Source organism: Panthera pardus, unplaced genomic scaffold (assembly GCF_024362965.1).
Source record: "Panthera pardus isolate Hobbes unplaced genomic scaffold, ASM2436296v1 HiC_scaffold_6, whole genome shotgun sequence".
In the NCBI taxonomy this organism is placed as follows: Eukaryota; Metazoa; Chordata; class Mammalia; order Carnivora; family Felidae; genus Panthera; species Panthera pardus.
The window spans coordinates 62257967-62279705 of record NW_026526991.1 but is presented as its reverse complement, the minus strand read 5'-3'; the positions used below and the strand labels follow the sequence as shown (position 1 = coordinate 62279705).

Below are 21739 nucleotides of genomic sequence, written 5' to 3'. Positions count from 1 at the left end.
GGGCTTCTTGGGGGCATCCCAGGTCCACGAAATGTACACAATCCCCACCCTTGGCCTCACATGGGTCCAAGTCCCCCTCAGCAGTCCCCAACTCTAGCCCTGGCCCCGGCCCTACGGACTGGAAAGGATTCCCTTGTCCAGGCCATCCTGATAAATACAGAAACTCCATCTTTATTGGCCGTATAAACATCTCTGGGCTGTACATACATTTCATACATCGTAGTGGAGGGCCAAAGGGGGGACACCAGCAACACAGCAGCTCACCCCCTTTCCCCAAGGCCCACCCACTCTGTGCAAACCAAGGCTAACAGCTCCCGCTCCCTCTTCCTCCCAGGAGAAGTCACTGTATGGGAAGGGGGTCAGGGGTCGTGGCGGCAGGAGACAGGAGGGCTTGGTAGGGGAGGACGTATGTAAGTGCTAGAATCAAACACTGAAGCAAAACAGGCAACTGGCACGGGCAGCAAGCTGGGACACGGGTGCAGCAGGGAAGGGGAGTGAGGGGCCGAGCCACCTTCTGCGCCTGCGACCACGGCTCCGGGTCTTGCCTTCACCGTGCATCCCAGGGAAGTAGGGACAAGGGTACCACAGGTGTCCCAAGGATGGCAAGGAGGGGATGGGAGCAGAGGCCCCAGGCCCCCTCACTTGGCAGCCCCTCTCTCACTCCATTCAACACGTAACAGGCACCCGACTGTGTGTACAGTTGCGGGGAGCCAGAGACTCAGATTCTCTGCGGGACTACGGTGCCTAAGCAGGCAATGAAGGAGAAAGCGGGCTCTCAAGGGAAAGAACAGAGACCCTAGAGTAGTCTTCCTGGGACAGCAGTCAGTGGAAGGAGAGAGAGGCCCAACAGAGCCCCCCGAGCCCAGCCAGGGGGATAACAGCAGCAACTGGTTCACAATGAGGACAGGGAACAAAAAAGGGAGATGCAACGGGAAATACTGTGATAAATAGAGGAGGGGGATGTCTCTACTCCACCCCCTGCAAAGCCTCATGCCCAAATAGCAGCTGAGACAGAGTGCTCACTCCTCTCCACTCCTATGGCCGGTGGGGAAAGAAAAGGTGCGGGAGTCCACCAGCCAAAGCAAGCGGGACCCACCAATATACCAATTCCATTCTTAGGGCCTGTTTCTGTCCAACCAGGGACTCGGGCCCAGGACTGACTGATGATCGAGGTAGCACCAGGTCAGAAACATGGGCACACAGGAGCTTGGCAGGGGCCTGATCTGGGGGGAACCGGAGGGACTATGAACTCCCTGGGGGCCTGCTGGGTAAGCAAATCCTTGGGGAAGGCAGGAACTGGGCACCCGGTTCTGCAAAGGGCGAGGAAAAGGAGATGGGGCAGGTCTAGGGAAGAAGCCCCTAGCCACTCAAGGGATGCAGATCCACTTTGACTTTCTCCCCACAGCTCAGCATTCCAATGGTGGGGAAGAAGCCACCAGAAGGTACAACAGCATCCTTCTTCCCGATGATCTTGCCGTTCCGAGTGAAGAAAACCTGGGGGTGGAGGCATGTAGAGGAGTGGAGCAGGTGGGCTCTAGCCTCTTCTGATGATGCTACTAGAGCCACACAGGCCTGAACCCCAAGCACTGCCAACTCTCAGAAGCCCTCGGGGGGAGAGACTTAGGGTGATGTGGGAAGTGACCACAAGGGGGCGTCTGGAAACCAGCTCCCCACCAGAGTCTGGGCAACGTCCAGCACCTCAGAACAGAACACGCCCAGGGCCAGGCCTTCCCCTCTTCCCTGCGTTGGCTGGGGGTCCTATTCCCCAATGATGCCAGCCCCTGCCCAGGCCCAAGAACCCTAGTCCAACGCCACCCTGTCCCCACTCACCACCACCTTCTTGCCCTCATGCTCCTGCTCAATCTCTTCCCCATCTTCTTCTTCTTCCTCTTCCTCTTCTTCCTCTTCTCCCTCCTGGTGCAGGTACATGACATTCCGGACATTCCGGACGCCTCGGGCAGTTGGGGACAGGATCACTGTGTCACAACTGTCATCACTGTCACCTAGAAGGCCAGGAAACTGAGCTCCCGTGGTACTGCCCCCACCATCTGCCTGACCAGCCTGGTCAGCCACCCCCACCTACTCACCCTCACTGTCCAGAATGTAGTCCCGGGGGAACATGATTCCACAGCCCATAATGTCCCCTTTGTAACAGCGTGGCCCGAAGGGGTCCCCCACACCACTGCCGTGGAAGATCTTCCCATCATCTATGGGGGGGGGGGGGGGGGAGAGGGGGAGGAGGGGAGGGAGAAGACACACACTTGAAGGAAGGGCTGATCCTCTACCCTCCACCGGGCGAGAGAAAGGTCCCTGCTTGAAGTTGAATGCTTGCTCCTCTCCCTCTCTGGCACTGAGGAAGGGAAGGGGTCAAGGTGAAACAAAGATGGAAAGACAGGAGTAGAAAGAGGGCACCATATTAAAAAAGAGAGACACAATATTCGCTCAAGATGCTAAGGGGCAGCAGACTCCCTCAGATGCTGGCAGGAGAAGGGAGAGGGGACAGGGGCTGAGGAGGGGATGGGGATGGCACTGGGAGCTCATGGCAACTCCTTTCTAAAGAAAGCCTTAAAGGAAATGAAGCAGACCAAAAAAAGAAACTGCAGAATCTGCAAGAAGGGCGCAGAGGGAGCCAACTCAGAGGCCTGGAATGTCCAGTTTGGGCCCAGATCTCCCGCCCCTGTTTCGGCTCCCCTCGCTTTTCAGGCCGGGAGGAAAAACACAGACGAAGAGAAAGCACTAGCAGCTTGGGAAGGGGAGATGAGACAGCAGCAGGGGAAAGTCTCACCAGCCAGACACTGGAGGGGAGGCCTTTCGCTGGGGGTCAGGAAAATGGATGTCCCTGTGCCTCTACAGCCCCCACGGCCTGAGCTGCCCCGGGGCAGCCCCTACCCACCTGCATGGTAAGCCACAGAGCCTCTGCTCCAGCCAGGGTGCCTGTTCTTGGGATAATCCTGCACCAAGAAGGAAAGAGAAAACCTATGGTCCCATGCACAGAAAGAGAACAGGAGAGAGGGCATCTGCACGTTCAACCTTCTGAAACAGGCTACAACCCCAGAGGGCTGCTCACTCCCCTGCAGCCTCCCACCTCCTTCAGGCACTTGAGGTTGCAGGGGACGCAGGGAAGGTGACAAAGGTGTTTGGCTTTCGCAGCCAGGGCTGCAGGCTGCCCCACCCCACCTGCAGGCCCATTTGAGTGCTGCAGTCAGGACCCTCTATCTGGTTGTGGGTCATGGGGGGTGCGTACCCTCCCACAGCGAACACACACAACCATGCTCGGGTAAAGACCCTTCTCCCTCCACAGCCTGCCCCCCTGCTCCCCGATTTCCCCAAGAGCTTCTGGGCCCCATTCCAACAGCCCCAGAGCTGAGCAGCTCTCCAGGGCACGAGTCCCCACCTTCCGGGCCAGCCCCAAGGCGATGTAGCATTTCTCTCCAGGGTCCACGATCTCCACCTCAAAGTAGTGGCTCCGGGTGCTCAGCGGGTGCCGGGCCTGGGCCAGCCCCACGTCAACGATACTCTTGCCCTTGCCCAAGTACTCCAGCAGCTGTGGGGGAAGAGCCAGGGGCAGCAGGTGGTGCAGAGGGTAGACTGACACCTGCCCTTAGAAACCTGGTCCAGAGGCACTCAGGACCAGTTTCCTGAGCGTGACAAACCCTTGGCTGGAAGGGAAAGGATCCTAGAAGAAACTGGGCCCCAACGTTCTGGGCAGGCATGGGAGAATGGGGCGGAGGGGGGGAAGCAAAGGAGGCAGCACAGGCAGGAGGGCTGAGCCCCGCACCCATCTACCTACTGAGCCAAAGCCCCTCTCCTTGCTTTGGGGGAGAGGCGGGCAGCAGCACAGCACCCCAGCTGGCTGAGCACCCAGGACCACACTAGGGGTCTCCAGGCTGTCACCTCCCTGCCCTGAACGACCCTGCTAGAAGAGGTCTACCCAGGGGCCCTGGATAGGAGAAAAAGAGATGTGAGGACGTGAAGCCTGCGCTGAGAGGAGACATGAGGGGGCCTAATGGGGACAGGGAGGATGCAGAGGTTAGGTGCCAACTCCAGATGTCTGAGGGAGGGGAGACAGCTCAGAAACCACTTCTGCCTAGGATGGGACGGACGTGATTTCTCAAGGGCTGTTTGACTTGGCTGTGGACAGAGCTGGGTCAGGGAGGCCGCAGGGAATCAGGGAACCCAGAATGACCAGCTCCACTCTTTACTTAATGTGAAGGAGGGGAGCAGGCAGGCCGGAGACATAAAGGCAGGCTTTCCTGTTCACAGCCCCTCTCGGCCCTTTCACAGCAGGGGTGTGGAGGTGGAGGGAGAGGGGAGGCGACTGACGGACTCTTGGGGCTCTTCAATTCCACAATGGTCCTGCCTGGGCATGATGGGGCGGCCACCCCCAAGCTGGGAGGATTTATTTATCAGTTGTCATGGTAATGGTGGGGTTATGACTCAACCCCATCCCCTCTTTCCTCACCCTCAGCATCACCTGGGAGTCCTTAATCCCTTTTTAATTAGCCAAACTGCCCCTCAAGACTTTAGTCTACCCTCCCACCCCTCCAACCCAGAAGAAAACACTGCCTGGGGACCTCCTCCACTCATCCCTGGCAAGCCTTGGGATGCTGGCCTCTCACCCCCAAAGAACTCCTGCCTGAACAGGAAAGGAATTATGCTGGCCTGCACCAGTGCAAAAGCCTAGGTGTCTGTGGCAGAGGCAGGGCCTGCACCCTCACCACCCCTTCAGACAGAACACTTGAGGGACGGGGTCCCCTTCTCAGCCCTCGATCCCCAAAGCCCTGCCACCTCAAGTCCGTCCTCCCCTCCTCTCCAAAAGAGAACTGAGGTGGGGAGAGGCAACCAGAGGAAAAGCCAGAGCTGCATGGGAAGCCTCCTACATCCACACCCAGGCTTTTTTTCAAATTTCTCCAGCCATGACCTTCTGTGTTTCAGGTTATGCTGACCCTATTTTATTTACACCCCTAGCCCAGGTCTTCTCGGTTAGCTCACACTGCTTTCTTTCACCACAAGGGGGTTCCCCCACAGGCCATGTTCTGATTTACCGGGTACTAATTAAAGGCCCACACTGCTGGACTTCCCCTCAAGGTCCTGTATCCTCTGCTGGGCCTGGGTTCCTCCTCGGCATCTCCCCACAAGCCGGGAGGGGTAGAGCCTGGTGTGCATTAACTGGCTTAACGCTCCACCCAGTGCGAGGAGCCCCCCAGCCCACCCTCTCCGGCCAGCATTGCAGAACTGGGTGGGGGATCCCACAGCTGCCCTCGACCCACTCCATCCAACTGGCCTCGGCGTAGGAAACACAGTGTTCTCCACTTCCAGAGCCAAGAGGCAGCGGCTCCAGATCCTGATCCTTGGGAAAAACCCGCCCAACCATTCCCTCTGCCTCAGCCCTGAGGACTGCGGCCACTGCAGTCTTGTCTGTGGACAGGGTGGGGACGCTTCCTCCAGCTAAAAGGTCAGGAGGACGAAACCCACTAATGTGGGACTCTGAAACCCACTCCCCACCTGGCACAGCATTTCAGACAGACTGCCGACAGCTGGAAGACTAGGTCCCAGCAAATGCTGCCCTCTGCAAGAGAAGAACCACCCTCCCCTTAGGGTGTAAACTGCCCCAATTCATCTGATCCTCTCTCAGCATTTACAGGGGCAGGTGGGGAGTGTGGCCTCCCTGACAGATCCTAGCTTGAGTTCACTCCTCCCCTCCTGAGACTAGGGCTTTAGCAACCTAGTGGAGATGGGAGGTTTAGCCCCTAGGGTCTGAGTTGCTAGAATCTCAATGCTGGTCCCTCATCTGTGCCTCAAATGCCTTTCAGTTTGGAAAGAGAATCACACAGACCTGGGTTCAAATCCTAACTCCTCTTAGTCACTAGAAGCTAACTTCGAGAAAGCGACTTTTGCTCCTTTAAGCCACAGTTTCTTCCTCAGTAAAAGGAATTTTCCTAAAATGGGCGAGAGAAGACTAAATGAAGTGTGTCAAGTGCTCAGCATGGAGCCTGCCCCCAGGTGATCAACACATGTTCCGCCTTTCCCTAAATCAGGAAACGGGGGGGTGTACCAGAACATACCCACGTATCAATGCTCCGTGAACATGAACCGTCACCCCAAAGCTACAACAGACTATAACTTCGCATCACAGACAGAAATGACCCTTCATCTCAGCCCTTACCTCCAACTCCAGCAGCCCCATAGGCCCCAGAACTGGTCACCGTTCCCCTAGGACAGATGAGCACGCCCCAGATTACTCTGTCCCCATTGACCAGCTGCCCTCCTCTTAGTACTTCTCAAATAATGCCCAAGCAGCAGGAATATTCCCCCACATCTTTGGTGGGGTAAGGGCATCCTTTCCTCAGTGCTTTCAAGCCCCCCGACTCCTGAGCCTCCCTCCCCATAGCACCAAAGCCCTGAGAGGCCAAACAGGTGGACTCGAAGCCACAGAATGGAAGCTGCGGGCCAGAGTGCAGAGAGCCTCCTGCACTCCAACCCCCCACCTCCCAGTAGCGCCTCCTCAGCCACTTCTCTCTGGCTGGTATCCGCCCTCCTCCTCTTGCCAGCAGAGACCCTAATCCCTCTTGACAGGAGCAAGGGAGGGCTCAGTGCCCTGAGGGCCTAGAAGCAGCTGAAACAGGCACCAAGAACGTGCTCCACACTCCCCACCGGCCAGCTCAGGCCTCAACATGGTCTCCTCCTGGGTTGGGTTGGGTTGGGTCCGGGAGGACCCCTGGAGGGTGAGGCCTTATTCACCCCTCTCTGTGTACCAAAGCCGTTGCTCCATCACTAAGGAGTTGTCAGAGGAGCTATGAGCAGGAAACAAAGACAGAATCAGTCTAATCCCCCAGCTTTACCTACTGCCCCCCACCCTCCACACATTACCTCACTTTGCAAAGCCTGGGGGCAGGGATGAGGTGAGGGGTAACACCCCCATCCCTGAGCAAACACAGCAGCGGTTCCTCAACACCCTCGGAGCTCTGCAAAGGAGGGACTCTTCAGGAGGGGAAACTGAGGCCACAGGATGCAGGGGGAAGGATTCCACTCAAGAAAGAGCCAGGTCTGTCTATATACAGGTGCTCAGATCAAACAGACACAACTAAATATCAACTGTTGAAGCTAGGTAGCAGGTAAATGGGTGCACACTGAACCATTTTTTCAACTTTTCCATATGTTTGAAATTGTTCATAATTTAATGTTGGAGGGAAAAAAGAGGGTCAGGAATTCGTTCTTCTCTGTAGGAAGAACCAGTGAGAAGGGAAGAGAGAAGATAACAGAGACTCCAAACTGAGAGAAAGGCCCAGGAGGCAAAGGGTCCCAGGCAGCAAGGTAAGCTCACCCAAAAGGGCCATGGGCTAAGAGAGCTAGTCAGGAGACTGACAGGGGAGCTGGGGACTTAAAGCCCAGGAACCCCGATTCACCTTACAAGAAGGGCCAGGAGGAGAGATGACGGGCTACAGAAGAGGAGTTGGGGAGAAGGGCACAGTATGTGTCTGGCAGTGGACAGAGTGGTGGCAAGGGATCAAAGAATAAATATCTGGACTTAGTTTCACTACTAATTCACTGTTTGACATTTGAACAAGTCTCTTCACTTCTGTCTGGTGCTGTTTTTTCATCAATTGCACAAGAGATCTGGGAGCATGAGGGCTGTCACAAAGACTAGGGGAGGGAGCTCCCAGCACCCTGGGTCTGGGTGCCAAGGATGCTAAACGTCCTGCATGTCAAGGTGAATGGTCTTCGGCTCCACACTGGGAAGCCCTGGACTGGATGGCATCAGAGCCTCCCCCAGACCTTTATGGTTCTAAAAGGCGCTCTACCGGGAATGTCACCCAAGGCGGGAGAAACAGGGCCCATCCAACAGCGGAGGTCTTGAGGCTCCAGGGAAAGGCTCCCCACAGAGGGGACAGGAAAACAGGAAGGGCAAAATGGAGAAACAGCTGAGCTATACATCTTTAGAAGTGGGAGGCACAGGCCTCCAATAGCCCAAATGACCTCTCCCAGGCTCCTCCAGGAGATACAACTCCGATCCCCAGATCACAAACACAATGGATGGTCAGAAGGGACAAGAAGGAGCAGGGCAAGAGACAAGCAGGGATAGGGTCCGAGGGGATGGAAGGAAGAAACCGGGTATGTCACCCTCATTTGAAAGATGGAGTCGCTGGCAAGAGAAGAAGAAAGGCATGTATCTCTCAAGAGGCTCATGCTCCACTCTGCCCCAGAGGAGCAGGTGCTCAGGGAACAGTGTGCCCACCCTGCCAGCTGTCCCCAGCTGGGGTGAGGGTCTGAGAGAAGAGCCAAACAGCTTATGTCTAAGAAAGAAAAAATTCTCAAATGTGTGACCTGAGGGCATTGGGGGAGGGCGGAGAGGAAGGAAGGCTATTTATAAATGTCTACAGGATTCTACATCAATTAAAAAAGATTGCCTGGGAGGAGCTGGGGCCAGAGTGGGGACAGGTCCAGGCAGGGAAAAGATGCCAGGAAAACAGTCTTGAGGAGAGGTCAGGGATGAGAGCTGGAACATCGCCCTGGCTCAGTCCCAAGTTCAACTCTGTAGATGTTGTCAAAATGATGGCGGAAGGGGGAAAGAAAGAGATGAGGATCAAAGAGTGGGCATCTGAAGCCTCCCGGCTTGCCGCCATTGCGGTCCTCAGACCCCACTGCCAGAGGGGGTGCAGAGTGTCAGGAGCAGCAGGAGGGCACACGTTCTGCCATTTTCCTTGAGTCTGACTCACCTTGAACTCCAGAAATGGGGGGAGCCTTGCTCATAACCCACTCCCACCCCCCACTGCTTCTGTTTTGCTATCAAAGGCTAAGCTGAAAACAGCCTGGGTTGGGGTGAGAAGGCCAGAGGGTGGAGAAAAAGGTTGAGCCGGGAGCAAGAGGGCGGCAGAGGGACAATTCGAAGTGGGAGGCCGGAGCAGCCCACTGGAGGCCAGGGCCAGACCCCTGACTCAGCATCCATTCACTCCCAGCCCAGCATGAGGCATCGAGGGTAGATGTGAAGAATTTCCCTCTCCTAAGGTCCATACACTCCCCAAGAAAGTTTCAAATCCAGGGAGAGACCAAAGCAGGTATGAGGAGACGGTGTATTAAAAAAGCAGACTCTGGAGGGTCAAGGATTGTCAATGAACCTTCATTTGCCTTCATTCGCATTCCTCTATCAAAATGTAGGGGGAAGACAGAAGACATTGACATTGATACTTACTCAAGACAGATCTCAGAACCTTCCCCCACAGGAGCAGGGCTTGTGACCACACATAACCTGCAGCACAGTGAGTGGAGAGCTTGGGCCAGCTGAGCTAAGACTGGGCTTTTGAAAGGAGGATCCAGGCATCCCGCCTCCAAATGAGCCCGGATGTGTAGGGCAGCGGAAGCCACCAGATGCAAAAAGAACCAAAGAAGGCAAAGGAGAACTACTGCTGTTCTCAGAGTAAAGCAACTAACCTGAGCTCTCAGTGACACAAAAGGAAGACAGCCAATCAGCACTAAGGAGAACACAGATCTGGATTCAAGAAGTTGCGTCAAGGCCCCAAGTTCCCGTTTCCCAAAACCCTATAAAAGACACTGTCCTCACTCCCCATTCTAAGCAATTCAGACATGCATACGTGGCCCGCAGAGTTCAGCCCAGGCCTCCCGGTCCAACCCCCACCACTCCACCCTCTCCTCCACTTACAGTTCCGCACACTCGGACATCATGCAGCCGACCCCACTCGTCCTCGTAACTGTCCACCATCATGACGCTGTCGTCCTCGCGGCCCAGCTCAGCGTTGAGGTGCAGCCTCACCTCTTCACCCAGAGAGTGCATGCCCACTGCTGGGAACAGTCCATCTGGGGACATGGGCATGATGGTGGAGCCCACCTGCAGCAGAGGGAGGGAGGAAGGGAGCTGCCACCTGGCTCACTTTTCCACAGCTCACCTAATTCTCACAAGGGTACTTTTGAGATGATGCAACAAATAACTACCACACACGCTGACGGCAAAACAGAGGTACGGAAAAGTTTAAAAAGTTGCTAAGCACGCCTGGCCAAGCAAGGTATCCACAAAGCTAGAGGGCAGACATAAATCTCTTGACTTGCTGTCAAATGCTTTCGGCACGTGTGTGTTCTAGAGGCACAGAAGCTAAGGAGGGCCCCCCGCCCCCCACCAAGGCCTGAGAGAGCAATCTTCCCAGGGTGGGAGACGGAGCAGGAAAGGAGACGAAAGACAGCTGAGGGTCTCTCTTCCATCGCTCTTACCCATCTCTTCACCGCTACTAGCCTGTCTCCAAAGAGGGAAGGAAAGGAGAAGCGAAACAAGAAAAATAAACACAGAACGGACATATCCCTCAAAAGCATTCAAGTCAAATCTCCGAAGAGAACCTCCAGCTTATGCAGCCAGGCTGTAACCTCTTCCTCTCCTTTTCTGCTCAAAACTTTCCCCCAAATAACCCAATTCGGTCCCCTACAATCTCTGCCCATCCTCCACTGCACTAACCCACCCCTGTGCACATATCATCTAGCCAATGTCCTGGCTTCCCCTGGGCAGGGAAAGTGTCTTGTCCCGTACACAGACTTCAGGAGAACCTGAGGCTGGCCTGAAGGAGGTGGAACTAAAGCCTATGGGTCCCTGAGCAAGCCCAGCCAGGAGATGATTTCCACTCCCACAGATCCTCGGATGGCTTCAACGCGCTTAAATCCCACCTGGGATTTCCCACTCACCCGCTTCCCATTTTTGGTGAAGAAGATCTGGGCAGTCTGTACATCAAAGGACACGGGCTCAATGCCGCAGCCAATCCGGTCCCCGGAGTTGCACTTTGACCCAAACTGGCGGCCCTTGGCTCGGCCATTGTACAGCCTGCAAACAGAGCAGCACAGACACAGGACCTGAGCCTGGCCTCCCAACTTCTCCACGGCACTGACCCCTGGGGCCTACCTTGCTGCTCCCAGTCACCCTGCGATGGCATCTGTGTCCACGCATGAGCTCCACCCTCCCCTCCAAGTCTGCAAACCTCCAAGGGTAGCTATCAGGCCACCTTCCCATCCTGATCAGAAAAGTCTATGAAAATACCCCAAGACAGGTGAAGGAATGGCAAAAACCACGTCCAGGTAGTCCTTTATATCTAAGGTTCCCGAATCCACAGGAAAGGGACAAGGTTCCACAGGAGGCAACTCACTTGCCATCATCAGCGTGGTAGGCTACAGAGTCAGGCAACCAGCCAGGCTGGTGATCCAAGCTGTAGTACTGAGGGACCAGCCCCACAGCAATGGTGCCCCGCACCCCGCTGTCCACAATCGACACCTACAAGGAAGAGCGCAGGGGGAAGGAAGTTAGCAGGCATCGAGATGAATTTCTGCCAGGGTGGGGAAGGGGAGTCAGACATCAAAGGCTCAAAGAGCCTCAAAGAGACAGAAAACATGGTAATCAAAGAAAAAGAAAGGACACTGAGGGGAGAACTGGGGAGACCAGGGGCCTACTTTGTCATGATTACTCAGAAAATCATTTGCAAGCTATGGAAAATGATAGGAAAATGAGCAGATGCTGGGCTCGGGTTAGGAAGTGGGAAAGGACATGGGTCCGAGTCTGGGGTGTGGGTCATAACTCCTCCCCTAGCTGAAGGGCAGGAGAACAGAAGAGACAGGGTGACAGCACTGGGGCATCTATCTCTCAGCTGAGGCACCATGGTATTCTGTGCCCTTTTCTCAGCCAAGAAGACAGCCCTGATGGCAAATTAAAAGGAAGAGAGCAAGAATCTCCTTGGAGCTTAACAATCTCACCCCCTGCTCTCCCCCCCCCCCCCCCCCCCCACTGCCTTGATCACCTCAAAATAATTGCTGTCCTTGGTCAGGGGTCGAGAAGCCACGTAGCAGCCAACTTCACCGGAGTTTCCATGGTAACTAACAGAAGAATGGGGGGGGGGGGGGTTCATTAGCAGCCTAGCCCAGGAGTGGGGGTAGGGCCTCAGCATCCTCACCGCTGCCCCATCCCCCGGTAAGGGCCAACACAGAGGAGAATCTATCAGGCCACACTTCGGGACATCTGCACAGATACCGTAACAAGATACTTGAGGTCACCCACCCCTCCTGCTGCCTCCAGCCAGGGTCCAACCCACATCAGACCAACATGAGCGTGGCTCCTTCATTTCTAGGAGGAAAAGAATGCGGAACCTCCCTTAATTGCCTAGCCGGGGTCTCACAACCCTGTCTAACCTCAATCCCTCATGCTGCAGCTTTGGCCTTTTTCTCTGGCTCTGTCTTCAGTGGAGCTGAAGCACAGCTGGTCTCTATCCTCTGCACCAAAGCCCTTCGTAGACTGGAAGACGGTTATTCAGTCCCCACTCCTCAACTTTTTTGCCTTCAGGCTAAACAGCACTACTTCCTTCCCCCCCCACTTCAGGGACAACTTTGTGACAGAATTAGGCTCAGAAGGAGTCAGGGAAGGGGTTCAAGCCAGGAGAGAGAGAAAACAAACACAAACACACAAGCCAAAGGGCTGGAAACTGGTGGGCAGGACGCACTGTGGGACTGTCCTCCCAAAACAGGAAATCCACTGCCTCTGAAACGGCTACTCTCCACCAAACCCCACCCCCTGAGATGCAGGCAGAAGGAGACCCAGACAAGCCACACACCCACTGGAGTCCCCTCAACGAGGCACTTGGGCGACTCGACACACCAGCAGCTTCCTCTCTCTTACATGACTGCTTCTAATGTGGACCAGGACAGAGTGACCCAGAGACACAGCTCCACACCGCTCCACTCAGAAAGGCCTCCAGGGTCAAAGGCCCTCGCAGGGCAGGTGCCAACAGTCGTCTGCCTCTGAAAAGACCCCTTTTCATCTCTAAGACCTGGCAGAGGAAGGAAAATGTGGAAGCACTCCCCCTAAACTCACCTCAAAGTGTCTCCGTCTACAAGAATGTGCTTGAACCTCTCCTGGTATCGGAAAGCCCGGACCTCCCGAATTTCCCGGATCCTCCGGCGCCAATTCAGAAACCGGTAGTGCAGGTTGAGGTCATCCATCTTGTTCATGAGAACAAACCTGCCATGGGGAGAAGGAGACTGAGAAGGAGACTGAAAAGGAGGCAGGGCCCAGAGCACACCAGAACGTGGAGAGGGCACTGGACTCAAAGTCAGTCAACAATCCCCAACCTCGTCCCTACATCCAGCATTTCCTGAGCTCCTACTATGTGCACTGTTCTTGGTGTTAGGAGTACAGCTGTGAACAAGATGGGTGGGATTCCTGTTCTCACAGCACTTCCGTTCCAGTGCGGGAGGCGTGACAGGGAAGACACGGACCTGACGACGTCGGAACAGTAGAGGAAAAAAGTAGAATGGGGTGACGCAGAATAAAGGCGTAAAGTCTAAAGACTACTTTGGATACAGCGGACAGAGGAAGTCTCTCTAAGGTGACACTTGAGTTAAGAAGAAGCCAGGCGTGGGACAAGCTCAAGAAAGAGTATTTCAGGCAGAGGGGCCAGCCAGGACACAGGTCGTGGGGTGGAAAGGCAGGCACGGTAGAGGAATACAAAGGCCAGGGTGGCTGGTGCGTAGGGAATGCGTGTGGGAGAGTGTTCAAGAAGAAGATGGGAAGAAGCCAGGAGCCAGAGCAGACCACAGGTTAAGGAGTCTGGATTTTATCCCAAGCGGGACAGGAAACCTCTGGAGGGTTTTAAGCAAGGAAATGACGGGATTTTTAAGGTTTATCAGATGTTAAAGATCATTCAGGCTGTTGGCTGGAGAACTGATCACAGATATGTGAGAGCAGAAGGGGCGAACAAGTAAGAGGCTGTTGGAGCAGCTCCAATGAGAGATGGCATCCACTAGGAGGGTAGCAGTGAAGATGGAGAGGAGTAGGATGACCTGGATATTTAAATCACCAACGGTGCTAATATATGAATGAATGAATGAATGAATGAACGAATGAATTTTTCCTGGAAGCCAAAAGTGACGAAAATGGGAGGTACTTTTCTCTTCCCATCGCCCAAACATTGGGACAGAGGTTCCATCAAGGCCTGACAGTACCCTGCATACAGTAGGTGCTTAAATGAGCCTTAGCTGGGCTGAATTCGACCCCAATGCGCTTGTTACACCCTTCTGCGGTAGCCACAGGCACCACGTGGCCCAGAAGGGTTGGCACCGGCGGGGCTGCCCTGCTCACTCGCCGCCTGGGCTCCACCCCAGATAGATAGTGGCCCCCAGACCTAAGGACGTCCGCTCGCCCAGAACCGCACAGCCTTGGCACCCGCGAGCGGTGGCCGCACCGGGTCCCGCCTCCAGCCCGGACACCGCCTGGCCCTCAGACGAGACCCTGGGGCAGGAGGGCCGGGCTCGTCAGCGCGACTACACCCAGTCTCCCCAGGCCCGGCACGGGGCCGAGGAGGGTCCCGAGGCAGGAAGCCCAGGCACCGGGGCGCAGGCCCCGCCTCTGACCCCGAAGCCTCCGCCCAGGACCCCCGCCTCCCGCCTCAGGCTCCGAGGGGGGGGGGACCCGAAGCCTCCGGGACCCCGCCCCCCCCCCGATCCCCGCCTACCGGGGCCGCCGCGTTCTCCTCATCCATAGGCCTCTCAGCTCCTCACACTAGCTCTTCGGCCGCCGCCACCACACACATCCGGGTCCCCGCCCTTCCTACGCTCTCCGAGGCCCGCCCACCCCCACCCTCCCCGGCCAATCTGCAGCGGCCCTGGACGACAGGCATCTGCAAGAACCAATGGGAGAACTCAGGCAGGCTCGGGCGCGGCCCGGTGAACTGGCTACCTAGCTCAGGGTAGGGGCTGGTAAACCCGAGGGTGGGAGGGTGGAGGCAGCGACGTGGCGGCGCGGACGCCGCGCCGGGCGCCGTGCCGGCCGCCGTGGGCGCGGACTGGGCGGTCAAGGGGCGGCTCCCGCGCCGGGCGGGGCGAGCGGGGAAGGTCCCTGCGCACCTACAGCTGCTGCCAGTCTTGCCTGCGCGCTCGTTCTGTGGCACAGACGACGCTGAAAGCAAGCTTCGTAGGAATGTCCTCTTAAGCCACCCAGCAGCCTTATGAAATGACCTTATGAAATGAATCTTATCATTATCTCCTTTTTGCAGATGCAGATCTTGAGGCTGGCCTCCATAGCTCGTGCGCCTGTTACCATGTGCTTTATATTTATTCTCCAGAGCTATGCTATTACCATGTGCTCTTTATTCCCCGCGAGCTCCACGTCTTGTCACCTTCCGCTCATTCTGGGAAGGACAGTTCACTCCAGGAAAAGAGAACTTCGGATGCAAAACCACGATGGCATGAAACCTCTGGCTGTTACGGAAGGGAAGCTTTGGGTGTGACCTAAGGAAAGTTAGGCCCAAGTCATTATATGAAGGAAAGGATACTCATATTTATTGAGCACCTACTAAAGGGTGTTTATTACCACTCTCGGGAGGGCTGCCCAGGTCGCCTCCATCACCAGATGTCCCTTCCAGATCAGAGGGTTTTCCCTCCTCTGCGTTCTCATACCATTTCATTTGCACCTCATCTAAGCACTTTTTACAATCTTTCATTACCTAAAAGTCACTTCTGTATATAGGTCTGTCTCTGCTAGATATACAGTGGCCACTTGGCATGATGGAAATAGGTGATGGAAGAAAATGTAGATGGGAAATTAGGAAATCTGGATTAGAGCCCCAGTTCTATGCCTGAGGTCAAGGTCTTGGTGTTCTTACCCATAAACAAAAATTTTGAAGCATGTGGTCTCTTAGCGCCATTCCAGCCCCTGGATTCCATGAATCTGGAATTACCCTCCCCAACTCATCTCCAGCTCCTGTTTCCTTTATTGCTTTCTTCAACCTCCCCTTCCTAAACTATAAAAAATACCCCAAGCCTCAACTCAGCTGTTCCCAAAGGCAACCAGAAAGCAACAGCCCAGGGGGCTCTCAGAGTCACAGGGTCTCCTGGCTCCTTCCAGAAACTAGTTAGCTAGTTAGGGCCTCAAATGGTGAAAGGGCAGAAGAAGGTGTTTCCAAAGTGTTACTAATGGTTGGTGATTCCACTCGAGAATTCCTCATCTTTGGGTTCCAGGTGTGGGGCTGGCCCTTTTGGTGAATCATCAATCTGTTAACATTCTCAGGATTTGATTGACAATTTGTGTTTGATATCTAACTGTATTTGATTAAACAACTTTATTGAGATATAATTGACATAGGATAAGCCCTACATATTTAAGGTGCACAATTTAATAGATTATGTATACACCCATGAAAATTTCACCACAGTCAAAGCAATGAACATACATAATATCACTTCCAAAAGTTTCTTTGGCGATGGCTGGGTGGCTCAGTCGGTTGAGCATTGGACTTCGGCTCAGGTCATGATCTCACGGGTCGTGAGTTCAAGCTCCCCATTGGGCCGATTGCTGTCAGCGAGTAGCCCATATCCAGTCCCCTGTCTCCCTCTCTCTCTGCCCCTCCCCCGCGCATGCTCGCTTGCTCGCTTGCACTCTCTCTCTCAAAAATAAGTAAAACATTTTTTAAAAAGTTTCTTTGTGCTCTTTTTGTAATCCCTCCCTCCCACCCTCTCATCCCCAGGAAACTAATCTGCTTTTTGTCACTAGTTTAGTTTGCATATTCTAAAACTTTACTTAAGTGAAATCACAGATTTCATACACACACACACACACACACACACACACACACACACACGTTCTTGTGGGGAAGGGATGTCTGGCTTCTTTTATTCAGAATAAATATTTTGAGATCCGTCTGTGTTGCTGCTGCATGTGTCACTAGTTCATTCTGTTTTATTGCTGAGTAGTATGCTACTGTGTGGATATACCACAATTTGTTAATGATTCATCTGTTGATGGATGGACATTTAGTTGTTTCTGATTTTTGACTTTTACAAATAAAGCTGCTATGAATGTTCACGCACCAATCTTTGTATGGACATACATTTCATTTTCTCTTAGGTAAGCCCCTCGCAGTGACTGGCTGGGTCACATAGTGGACGTATGCTTAACTTTTTGAGGAATTGCCAAACTGTTTTCCAAAATAGTTGTATCAGGGCACCTGGGTAGCTCACTCGGTTAAGCATCCAACTCTTGATTTCGGCTCAGGTCATAATCTCATGGTTCATGAAGCCATGAAGGTTCATCAAGGGATTCATCAAGCCCCAAGTCCGGCTCTGTGCTGACAGTGCCGAACCTGCTTGGGATTCTCTCTCTCCTTCTCTGTCTCTCAATAAATAAATAAACATTAAAAAAAAATAGTTGTGTCAGTTAAAAAAATTTTTTTAATGTTTATTTATTTTTGAGAGAGACACACAGAGCGTGATCAGAGTAGGAGCAGAGAAAGAGAGAGAGACACAGAATCTGAAGCGGGCTCCTGGCTCTGAGCTGTCAGCACAGAACCACAAGCTGTGAGATCATGACCTGAGCGGAAGTCGAACGCTTAACCTTAACCGACTGAGCCACCCAGGCGCCCCAGTTGTATCCTTTTAAATTCCTGTCAGCAGTGGATGAATGTTCCAGTTGTTTCACATCCTCTCCAATACTGGCATTGTCATTCTTTTTAATTGTAGCTATTCTAATAGATATGTAGTGGTATTTCATTGTGATTTTAATTTGCATTTCCATAATGACTAACGATATCGAATATCTTTTCACATGCTTATTTGCTATCCGTCTATCTTCTTTGGTGACTCTTATTATTATCTCCTTTTTGCAGATGAAGATCCTGAGGCTGGCCTCCATAGCTAATCCTAATAGGTCCACAATAAAGATAGTGACCATGTCTGTTCAAGTCATTTGCCCAGTCTTAAAACTTGAGTTGCTTTACTTAATATTGCATTTTGAAAGTTCTTTATATATTCTGAATTCAAATCCTTTATCAGATATGTGATTTACAAATATTTTCTTCCAGTCTGTGTCTTGTCTTCTCAGGTTTGAACTGTGCGAGTTCACTTGTACGTGGGCTTTTTTTCCCGATAAATACAGCATATCTGCATGTGTAACTTTTGACTCCCCCAAAACTTAACTGCTAATAGCCCATTGTTGACCAGAAGACTTACGAATGACGTAAACAGTCAGTTAACACATATTTCGTATGTTATGTATATTATATACTGTATTCTTACAACAAAGTAAGCTAGAGAAAAGAAAATATTCCTAAGAAAATAACAAAGAAAAGAAAATACAGTGCTATATCGTGTTGATCGGGAAAAAAATCCACCTATAAGTGGACCAGGTCAAACCCATGTTGTTCAAGGGTCAGCTGTATTTGAGTGTGATGTATGAGATTTAATTGCTATATCCCTAAACTTACTCTGGTTGTTTAATACTAAATTCTAGGCCCTCAAGCCAAAATTTTAGGGAGGAAAAAAAGAAATAGTTACTATGACCAATGTTTTGTTACAGCCTAGGATACTTTCTTCAACAGCTCTGCCAGAGACAGGTAATAAAGAGGGCACAGCTGGCCTGCCCAGAAGGGTAGGAACCCAGACCTCAAACAACTCCAGGTTGCCTTTGGAAAGAGGCCAGATTTAGGCTGAGGGTGTTCTCATAGCTCAAGAAGAAGTAAAAGAGGAGGTCTAGTCTTTTCATGACTTGCCAGGGATCTTATACCTATGATTTTATTAATTCTTTTCTAATTTCTTTCTTTTCCAGTTTGTCCTGCTTATCATAATAATACATTTCTTGTGTTTCTTCCTACCCTACCCTGAACACAAGTCTGCCCTTCCTTTTATTTGCCTTAAAACAACTTCTCTCTAGCTCTAGAAATTACATGTGGTTTGAGTATTTAGACAGTTTAGCAAACAAGTCTGTATTTAGCTTATCCAAAGCCTTAATGTTTTTCTACATCATGAAAGTTTTTATGTTGAAGTGTAAAAAGCATTGAACTTGGAATCCAGTGGATCCCACCGTCCAGCTGTGTGGCCTTCAGCCAGGTATTTCGTGTCTCTAAATATGCCTTCTTATTTGCAAAGTGGAGATGGTAATAGAACATTGTGAAATTATGCAAAATATAAATAAGCATTCAGTGAACTTCAGTTGAATCTCAACATCTTTGTCTCCTCTTCAGACTGGACAGCCCTCATCTGGTTAGCTCTCACGGGCAGGTATCCTCACCCTGCTGAAATATTGCATCTCTCTGGATCTTTTCCCATCCAATGAGGCCTTCCAAAGCAGAGTTCAGATGTGAACACAACGATTTTGAACCAGGGTAGGATCATTCATTCATTAAGTGCTGAGTATATTATGTGGGCCAGGAACTGAGTTAGACACTTCATTCCATTCATTATAGGAAAACAAAAACAAAAACACTGGATGCCTACCATGTACATCACATGAATTTCCCCTAACATAACAATTCTACAAAGTGGATATTGCAACAAGCATTTTATGGATGGGGGAATAGAGGATATGGCCCCTAATCTAAGGGCATTTATAAGCCAGTTATAAGAAGAAAAGATCTGGTATATGAAAGTGTGCTAGAAATACAAGACAAACTATCAGAAATGTTAACAGAAGACACATGATGGACAGCCACATGATTGGTAAAGACAGGTGTTGCTCCCTCTGCCTAGAAGCCTTCCCCTTACTCCCTCCCTAATAAGTTTCTACTCCAACAATCAGCCAAAGCATCATCTCCCCTGTGAAGCCTTCTCTGATTCTCCCAGGCAAGCTTAAGTTTTTCTTCCTCTGTGTCACTTAGTCTTTGATCCCTCCTATCCTTACATAGTGTCATTGTTGATTTCCTTGTCTATTTTCCCCAGAGACTGTGAGTTTCTTGGGATCAGGGTGAAAAGACTTATTCAATTTCACCCAGAACTTGATCATAAAAACTAGAGAATACAAGGCTAGAGAAGAAGGGCAAGGTTAGGAGTGTAATTACAAATAAAAGCTCCAAAGTATGAATTCAAAGAGCATATTTGGTCAGGGTGGGTGGTTCTTGAAAGGTAATAATAGGGGTTATAGAACAAGAGGATTGAAAACCAAGGATTTGGACTTGATCCTGGAGTTAATAGGGAGTCATTGAAGGTTTCTGAGCAGAGGAATTATATGCTCTATTTTCATTTCAGAAAGAATAGTCTGGGTACAGAGTAGATAATGTCTGAAAACTGGACAGTCCATAGGAAACTGTTGTCATGGTCCAGGTGAAAGACAATGAGACCCCAAATAATCAAGGTGGCCACAGAAATGGAAACACTTTAAGACCAGATGGGGGAAAGCAACAGGAATAGGTAATTTCAGGAGAAAAGAGAAAAGCATGGAAGATGATTGGGAAATTGGGAGAGTGCTGAGACCAAGCCCAAAATAGGAAAGTTGAGGAATGGTTCGTGGGAGGAGAAAATAAGTGTGATTTTAGACGTGTTGGGTTTGAAATAGGGACAGGTGGAAAATTCCATTAGAATCCTAGGTAATCCCTCCGATGCCTAATGTTCTGATAGCCATGTTGGCCATGGCTCAGAATTAAAGGCTCAGAATTTAACCACAGACGCTCTGTGGAATGGCCCTTTTCCCAGTCCAAGTGATCATGTTTAAAGAGGTCTTTTGGAGATGTATTTGCCCAGCAGATGGTTCTGAACAAAACCCTCCAGCAACACCGTCAAAGATGACTAGGAGGTTGACAACACTGAAGCAGCTCACAGAGGGCTCAAGTGAAATCTGAGTTCAAACCCCTGCTCTGTCACTTCTCTATTTGAAGACTTACTGTTCCCCTATAGGAAGAACAATGCAAATAATAACATCACCCATCTTAATAACTTACAGTGAGAATTATATGTAAAGTGCTTGGTGTAGTTCTCAGCATATAGAAAGTATTAGATAATGTAAGCTATTATTTTTATTGACCATTATCATTATTATTATTATCATTGTCAGTAATTCACATGGCCATCCTCTATAGACTGTGATCTCCTCGGAAGCAGGGGGCCATCTTACTTATTTCTCTATCTTCAGCTCAGGGCATGGGACATACAAAATTTTTGTTTGTTTAGAAACTGAGGTGAAACCATTACTGTGATATATATATTTTAATAAGCTCTTTATTTGGCAATAATTTTAGATTTATAGCAAAGTTGCAAAGATAGTGTGGAGAGTTGCCCAATATCTCTTACCCAGTTCCTCCCACTGATAATATTTTACATGGCCATGGTATATTTGCCAAAACTAAGAAGACAACATTGGTATGTTGCTATTAACTACACTCCAAACTTTATTTGTATTTTTTAAAGAATTTTTTAAAGTTTACTAATTTTTGAGAAAGAGAGAGAGACAGAGCATGAGCAGAGAGAGAGGGAGATACAGAACTCAAAGCAGGCTCCAGGCTCCGTGCTGTCAGCACAGAGCCCAATGCGGGGTTTGAACTCATAAACCGAACCATGAGATCATGACCTGAGCCAAAGTCAGATGCTTAACCAGCTGAGCCACCCAGGCATCCCTTAAGATTGTATTTTTATGTAATCTCTACATCCAATGTGGAGCTGGAACTTACAACCCTGAGATCAAGAGTCACATGATCTTCCAACTGAGACAGCCAGGTGCCCCTCCCCCCCCTTTAATTAATATATATTAATTAAATATTTTAATGTTTATTTATTTTTGAGAGTAGGGGGACAGTGGATCCAAACCAGGCTCCATGCTGTCAGCACAGAGCCTGATGCGGGGCTCAAACTCACAAACGGTGAGATCATGACCTGAGCCGAAGTCAGATGCTCAACCAACTGAGCCACCCAGGTGTGCCCCTCCCCCCTTTAAAAGATTATTTGGATTTGATCAAAATCTGGGATTCAATCCACAGTACCACACTGCCTTCATTGTCATCTCTCC

The 21739-nt window shown here is 51.3% G+C and overlaps 1 protein-coding gene across 2 annotated transcripts; it reads right to left on the bottom strand.

Moving 5' to 3' along the window:
• Window positions 1-148: 148 nt before the first annotated feature.
• Window positions 149-14614, bottom strand: SPRYD3 (SPRY domain containing 3). Of its 2 annotated transcripts, XM_019419485.2 has the most exons (12): window positions 14490-14603; window positions 13119-13254; window positions 12851-12997; window positions 11784-11859; window positions 11139-11263; window positions 10684-10819; window positions 9659-9844; window positions 3395-3544; window positions 2894-2951; window positions 2088-2207; window positions 1831-2003; window positions 149-1494 (listed from the first exon to the last, which is right to left on the bottom strand). In XM_019419485.2, coding segments are annotated over exons 2-12 (1308 nt in total). In that variant the 5' UTR covers window positions 13121-13254; window positions 14490-14603; the 3' UTR covers window positions 149-1359. The 2 variants fall into 2 exon arrangements, with proteins under 2 accessions (XP_019275030.1, XP_019275029.1); XM_019419484.2 differs by lacking the exon at window positions 13119-13254 and having other exon boundaries at window positions 14490-14614.
• Between the last annotated feature and the right edge of the window lie 7125 nt (window positions 14615-21739).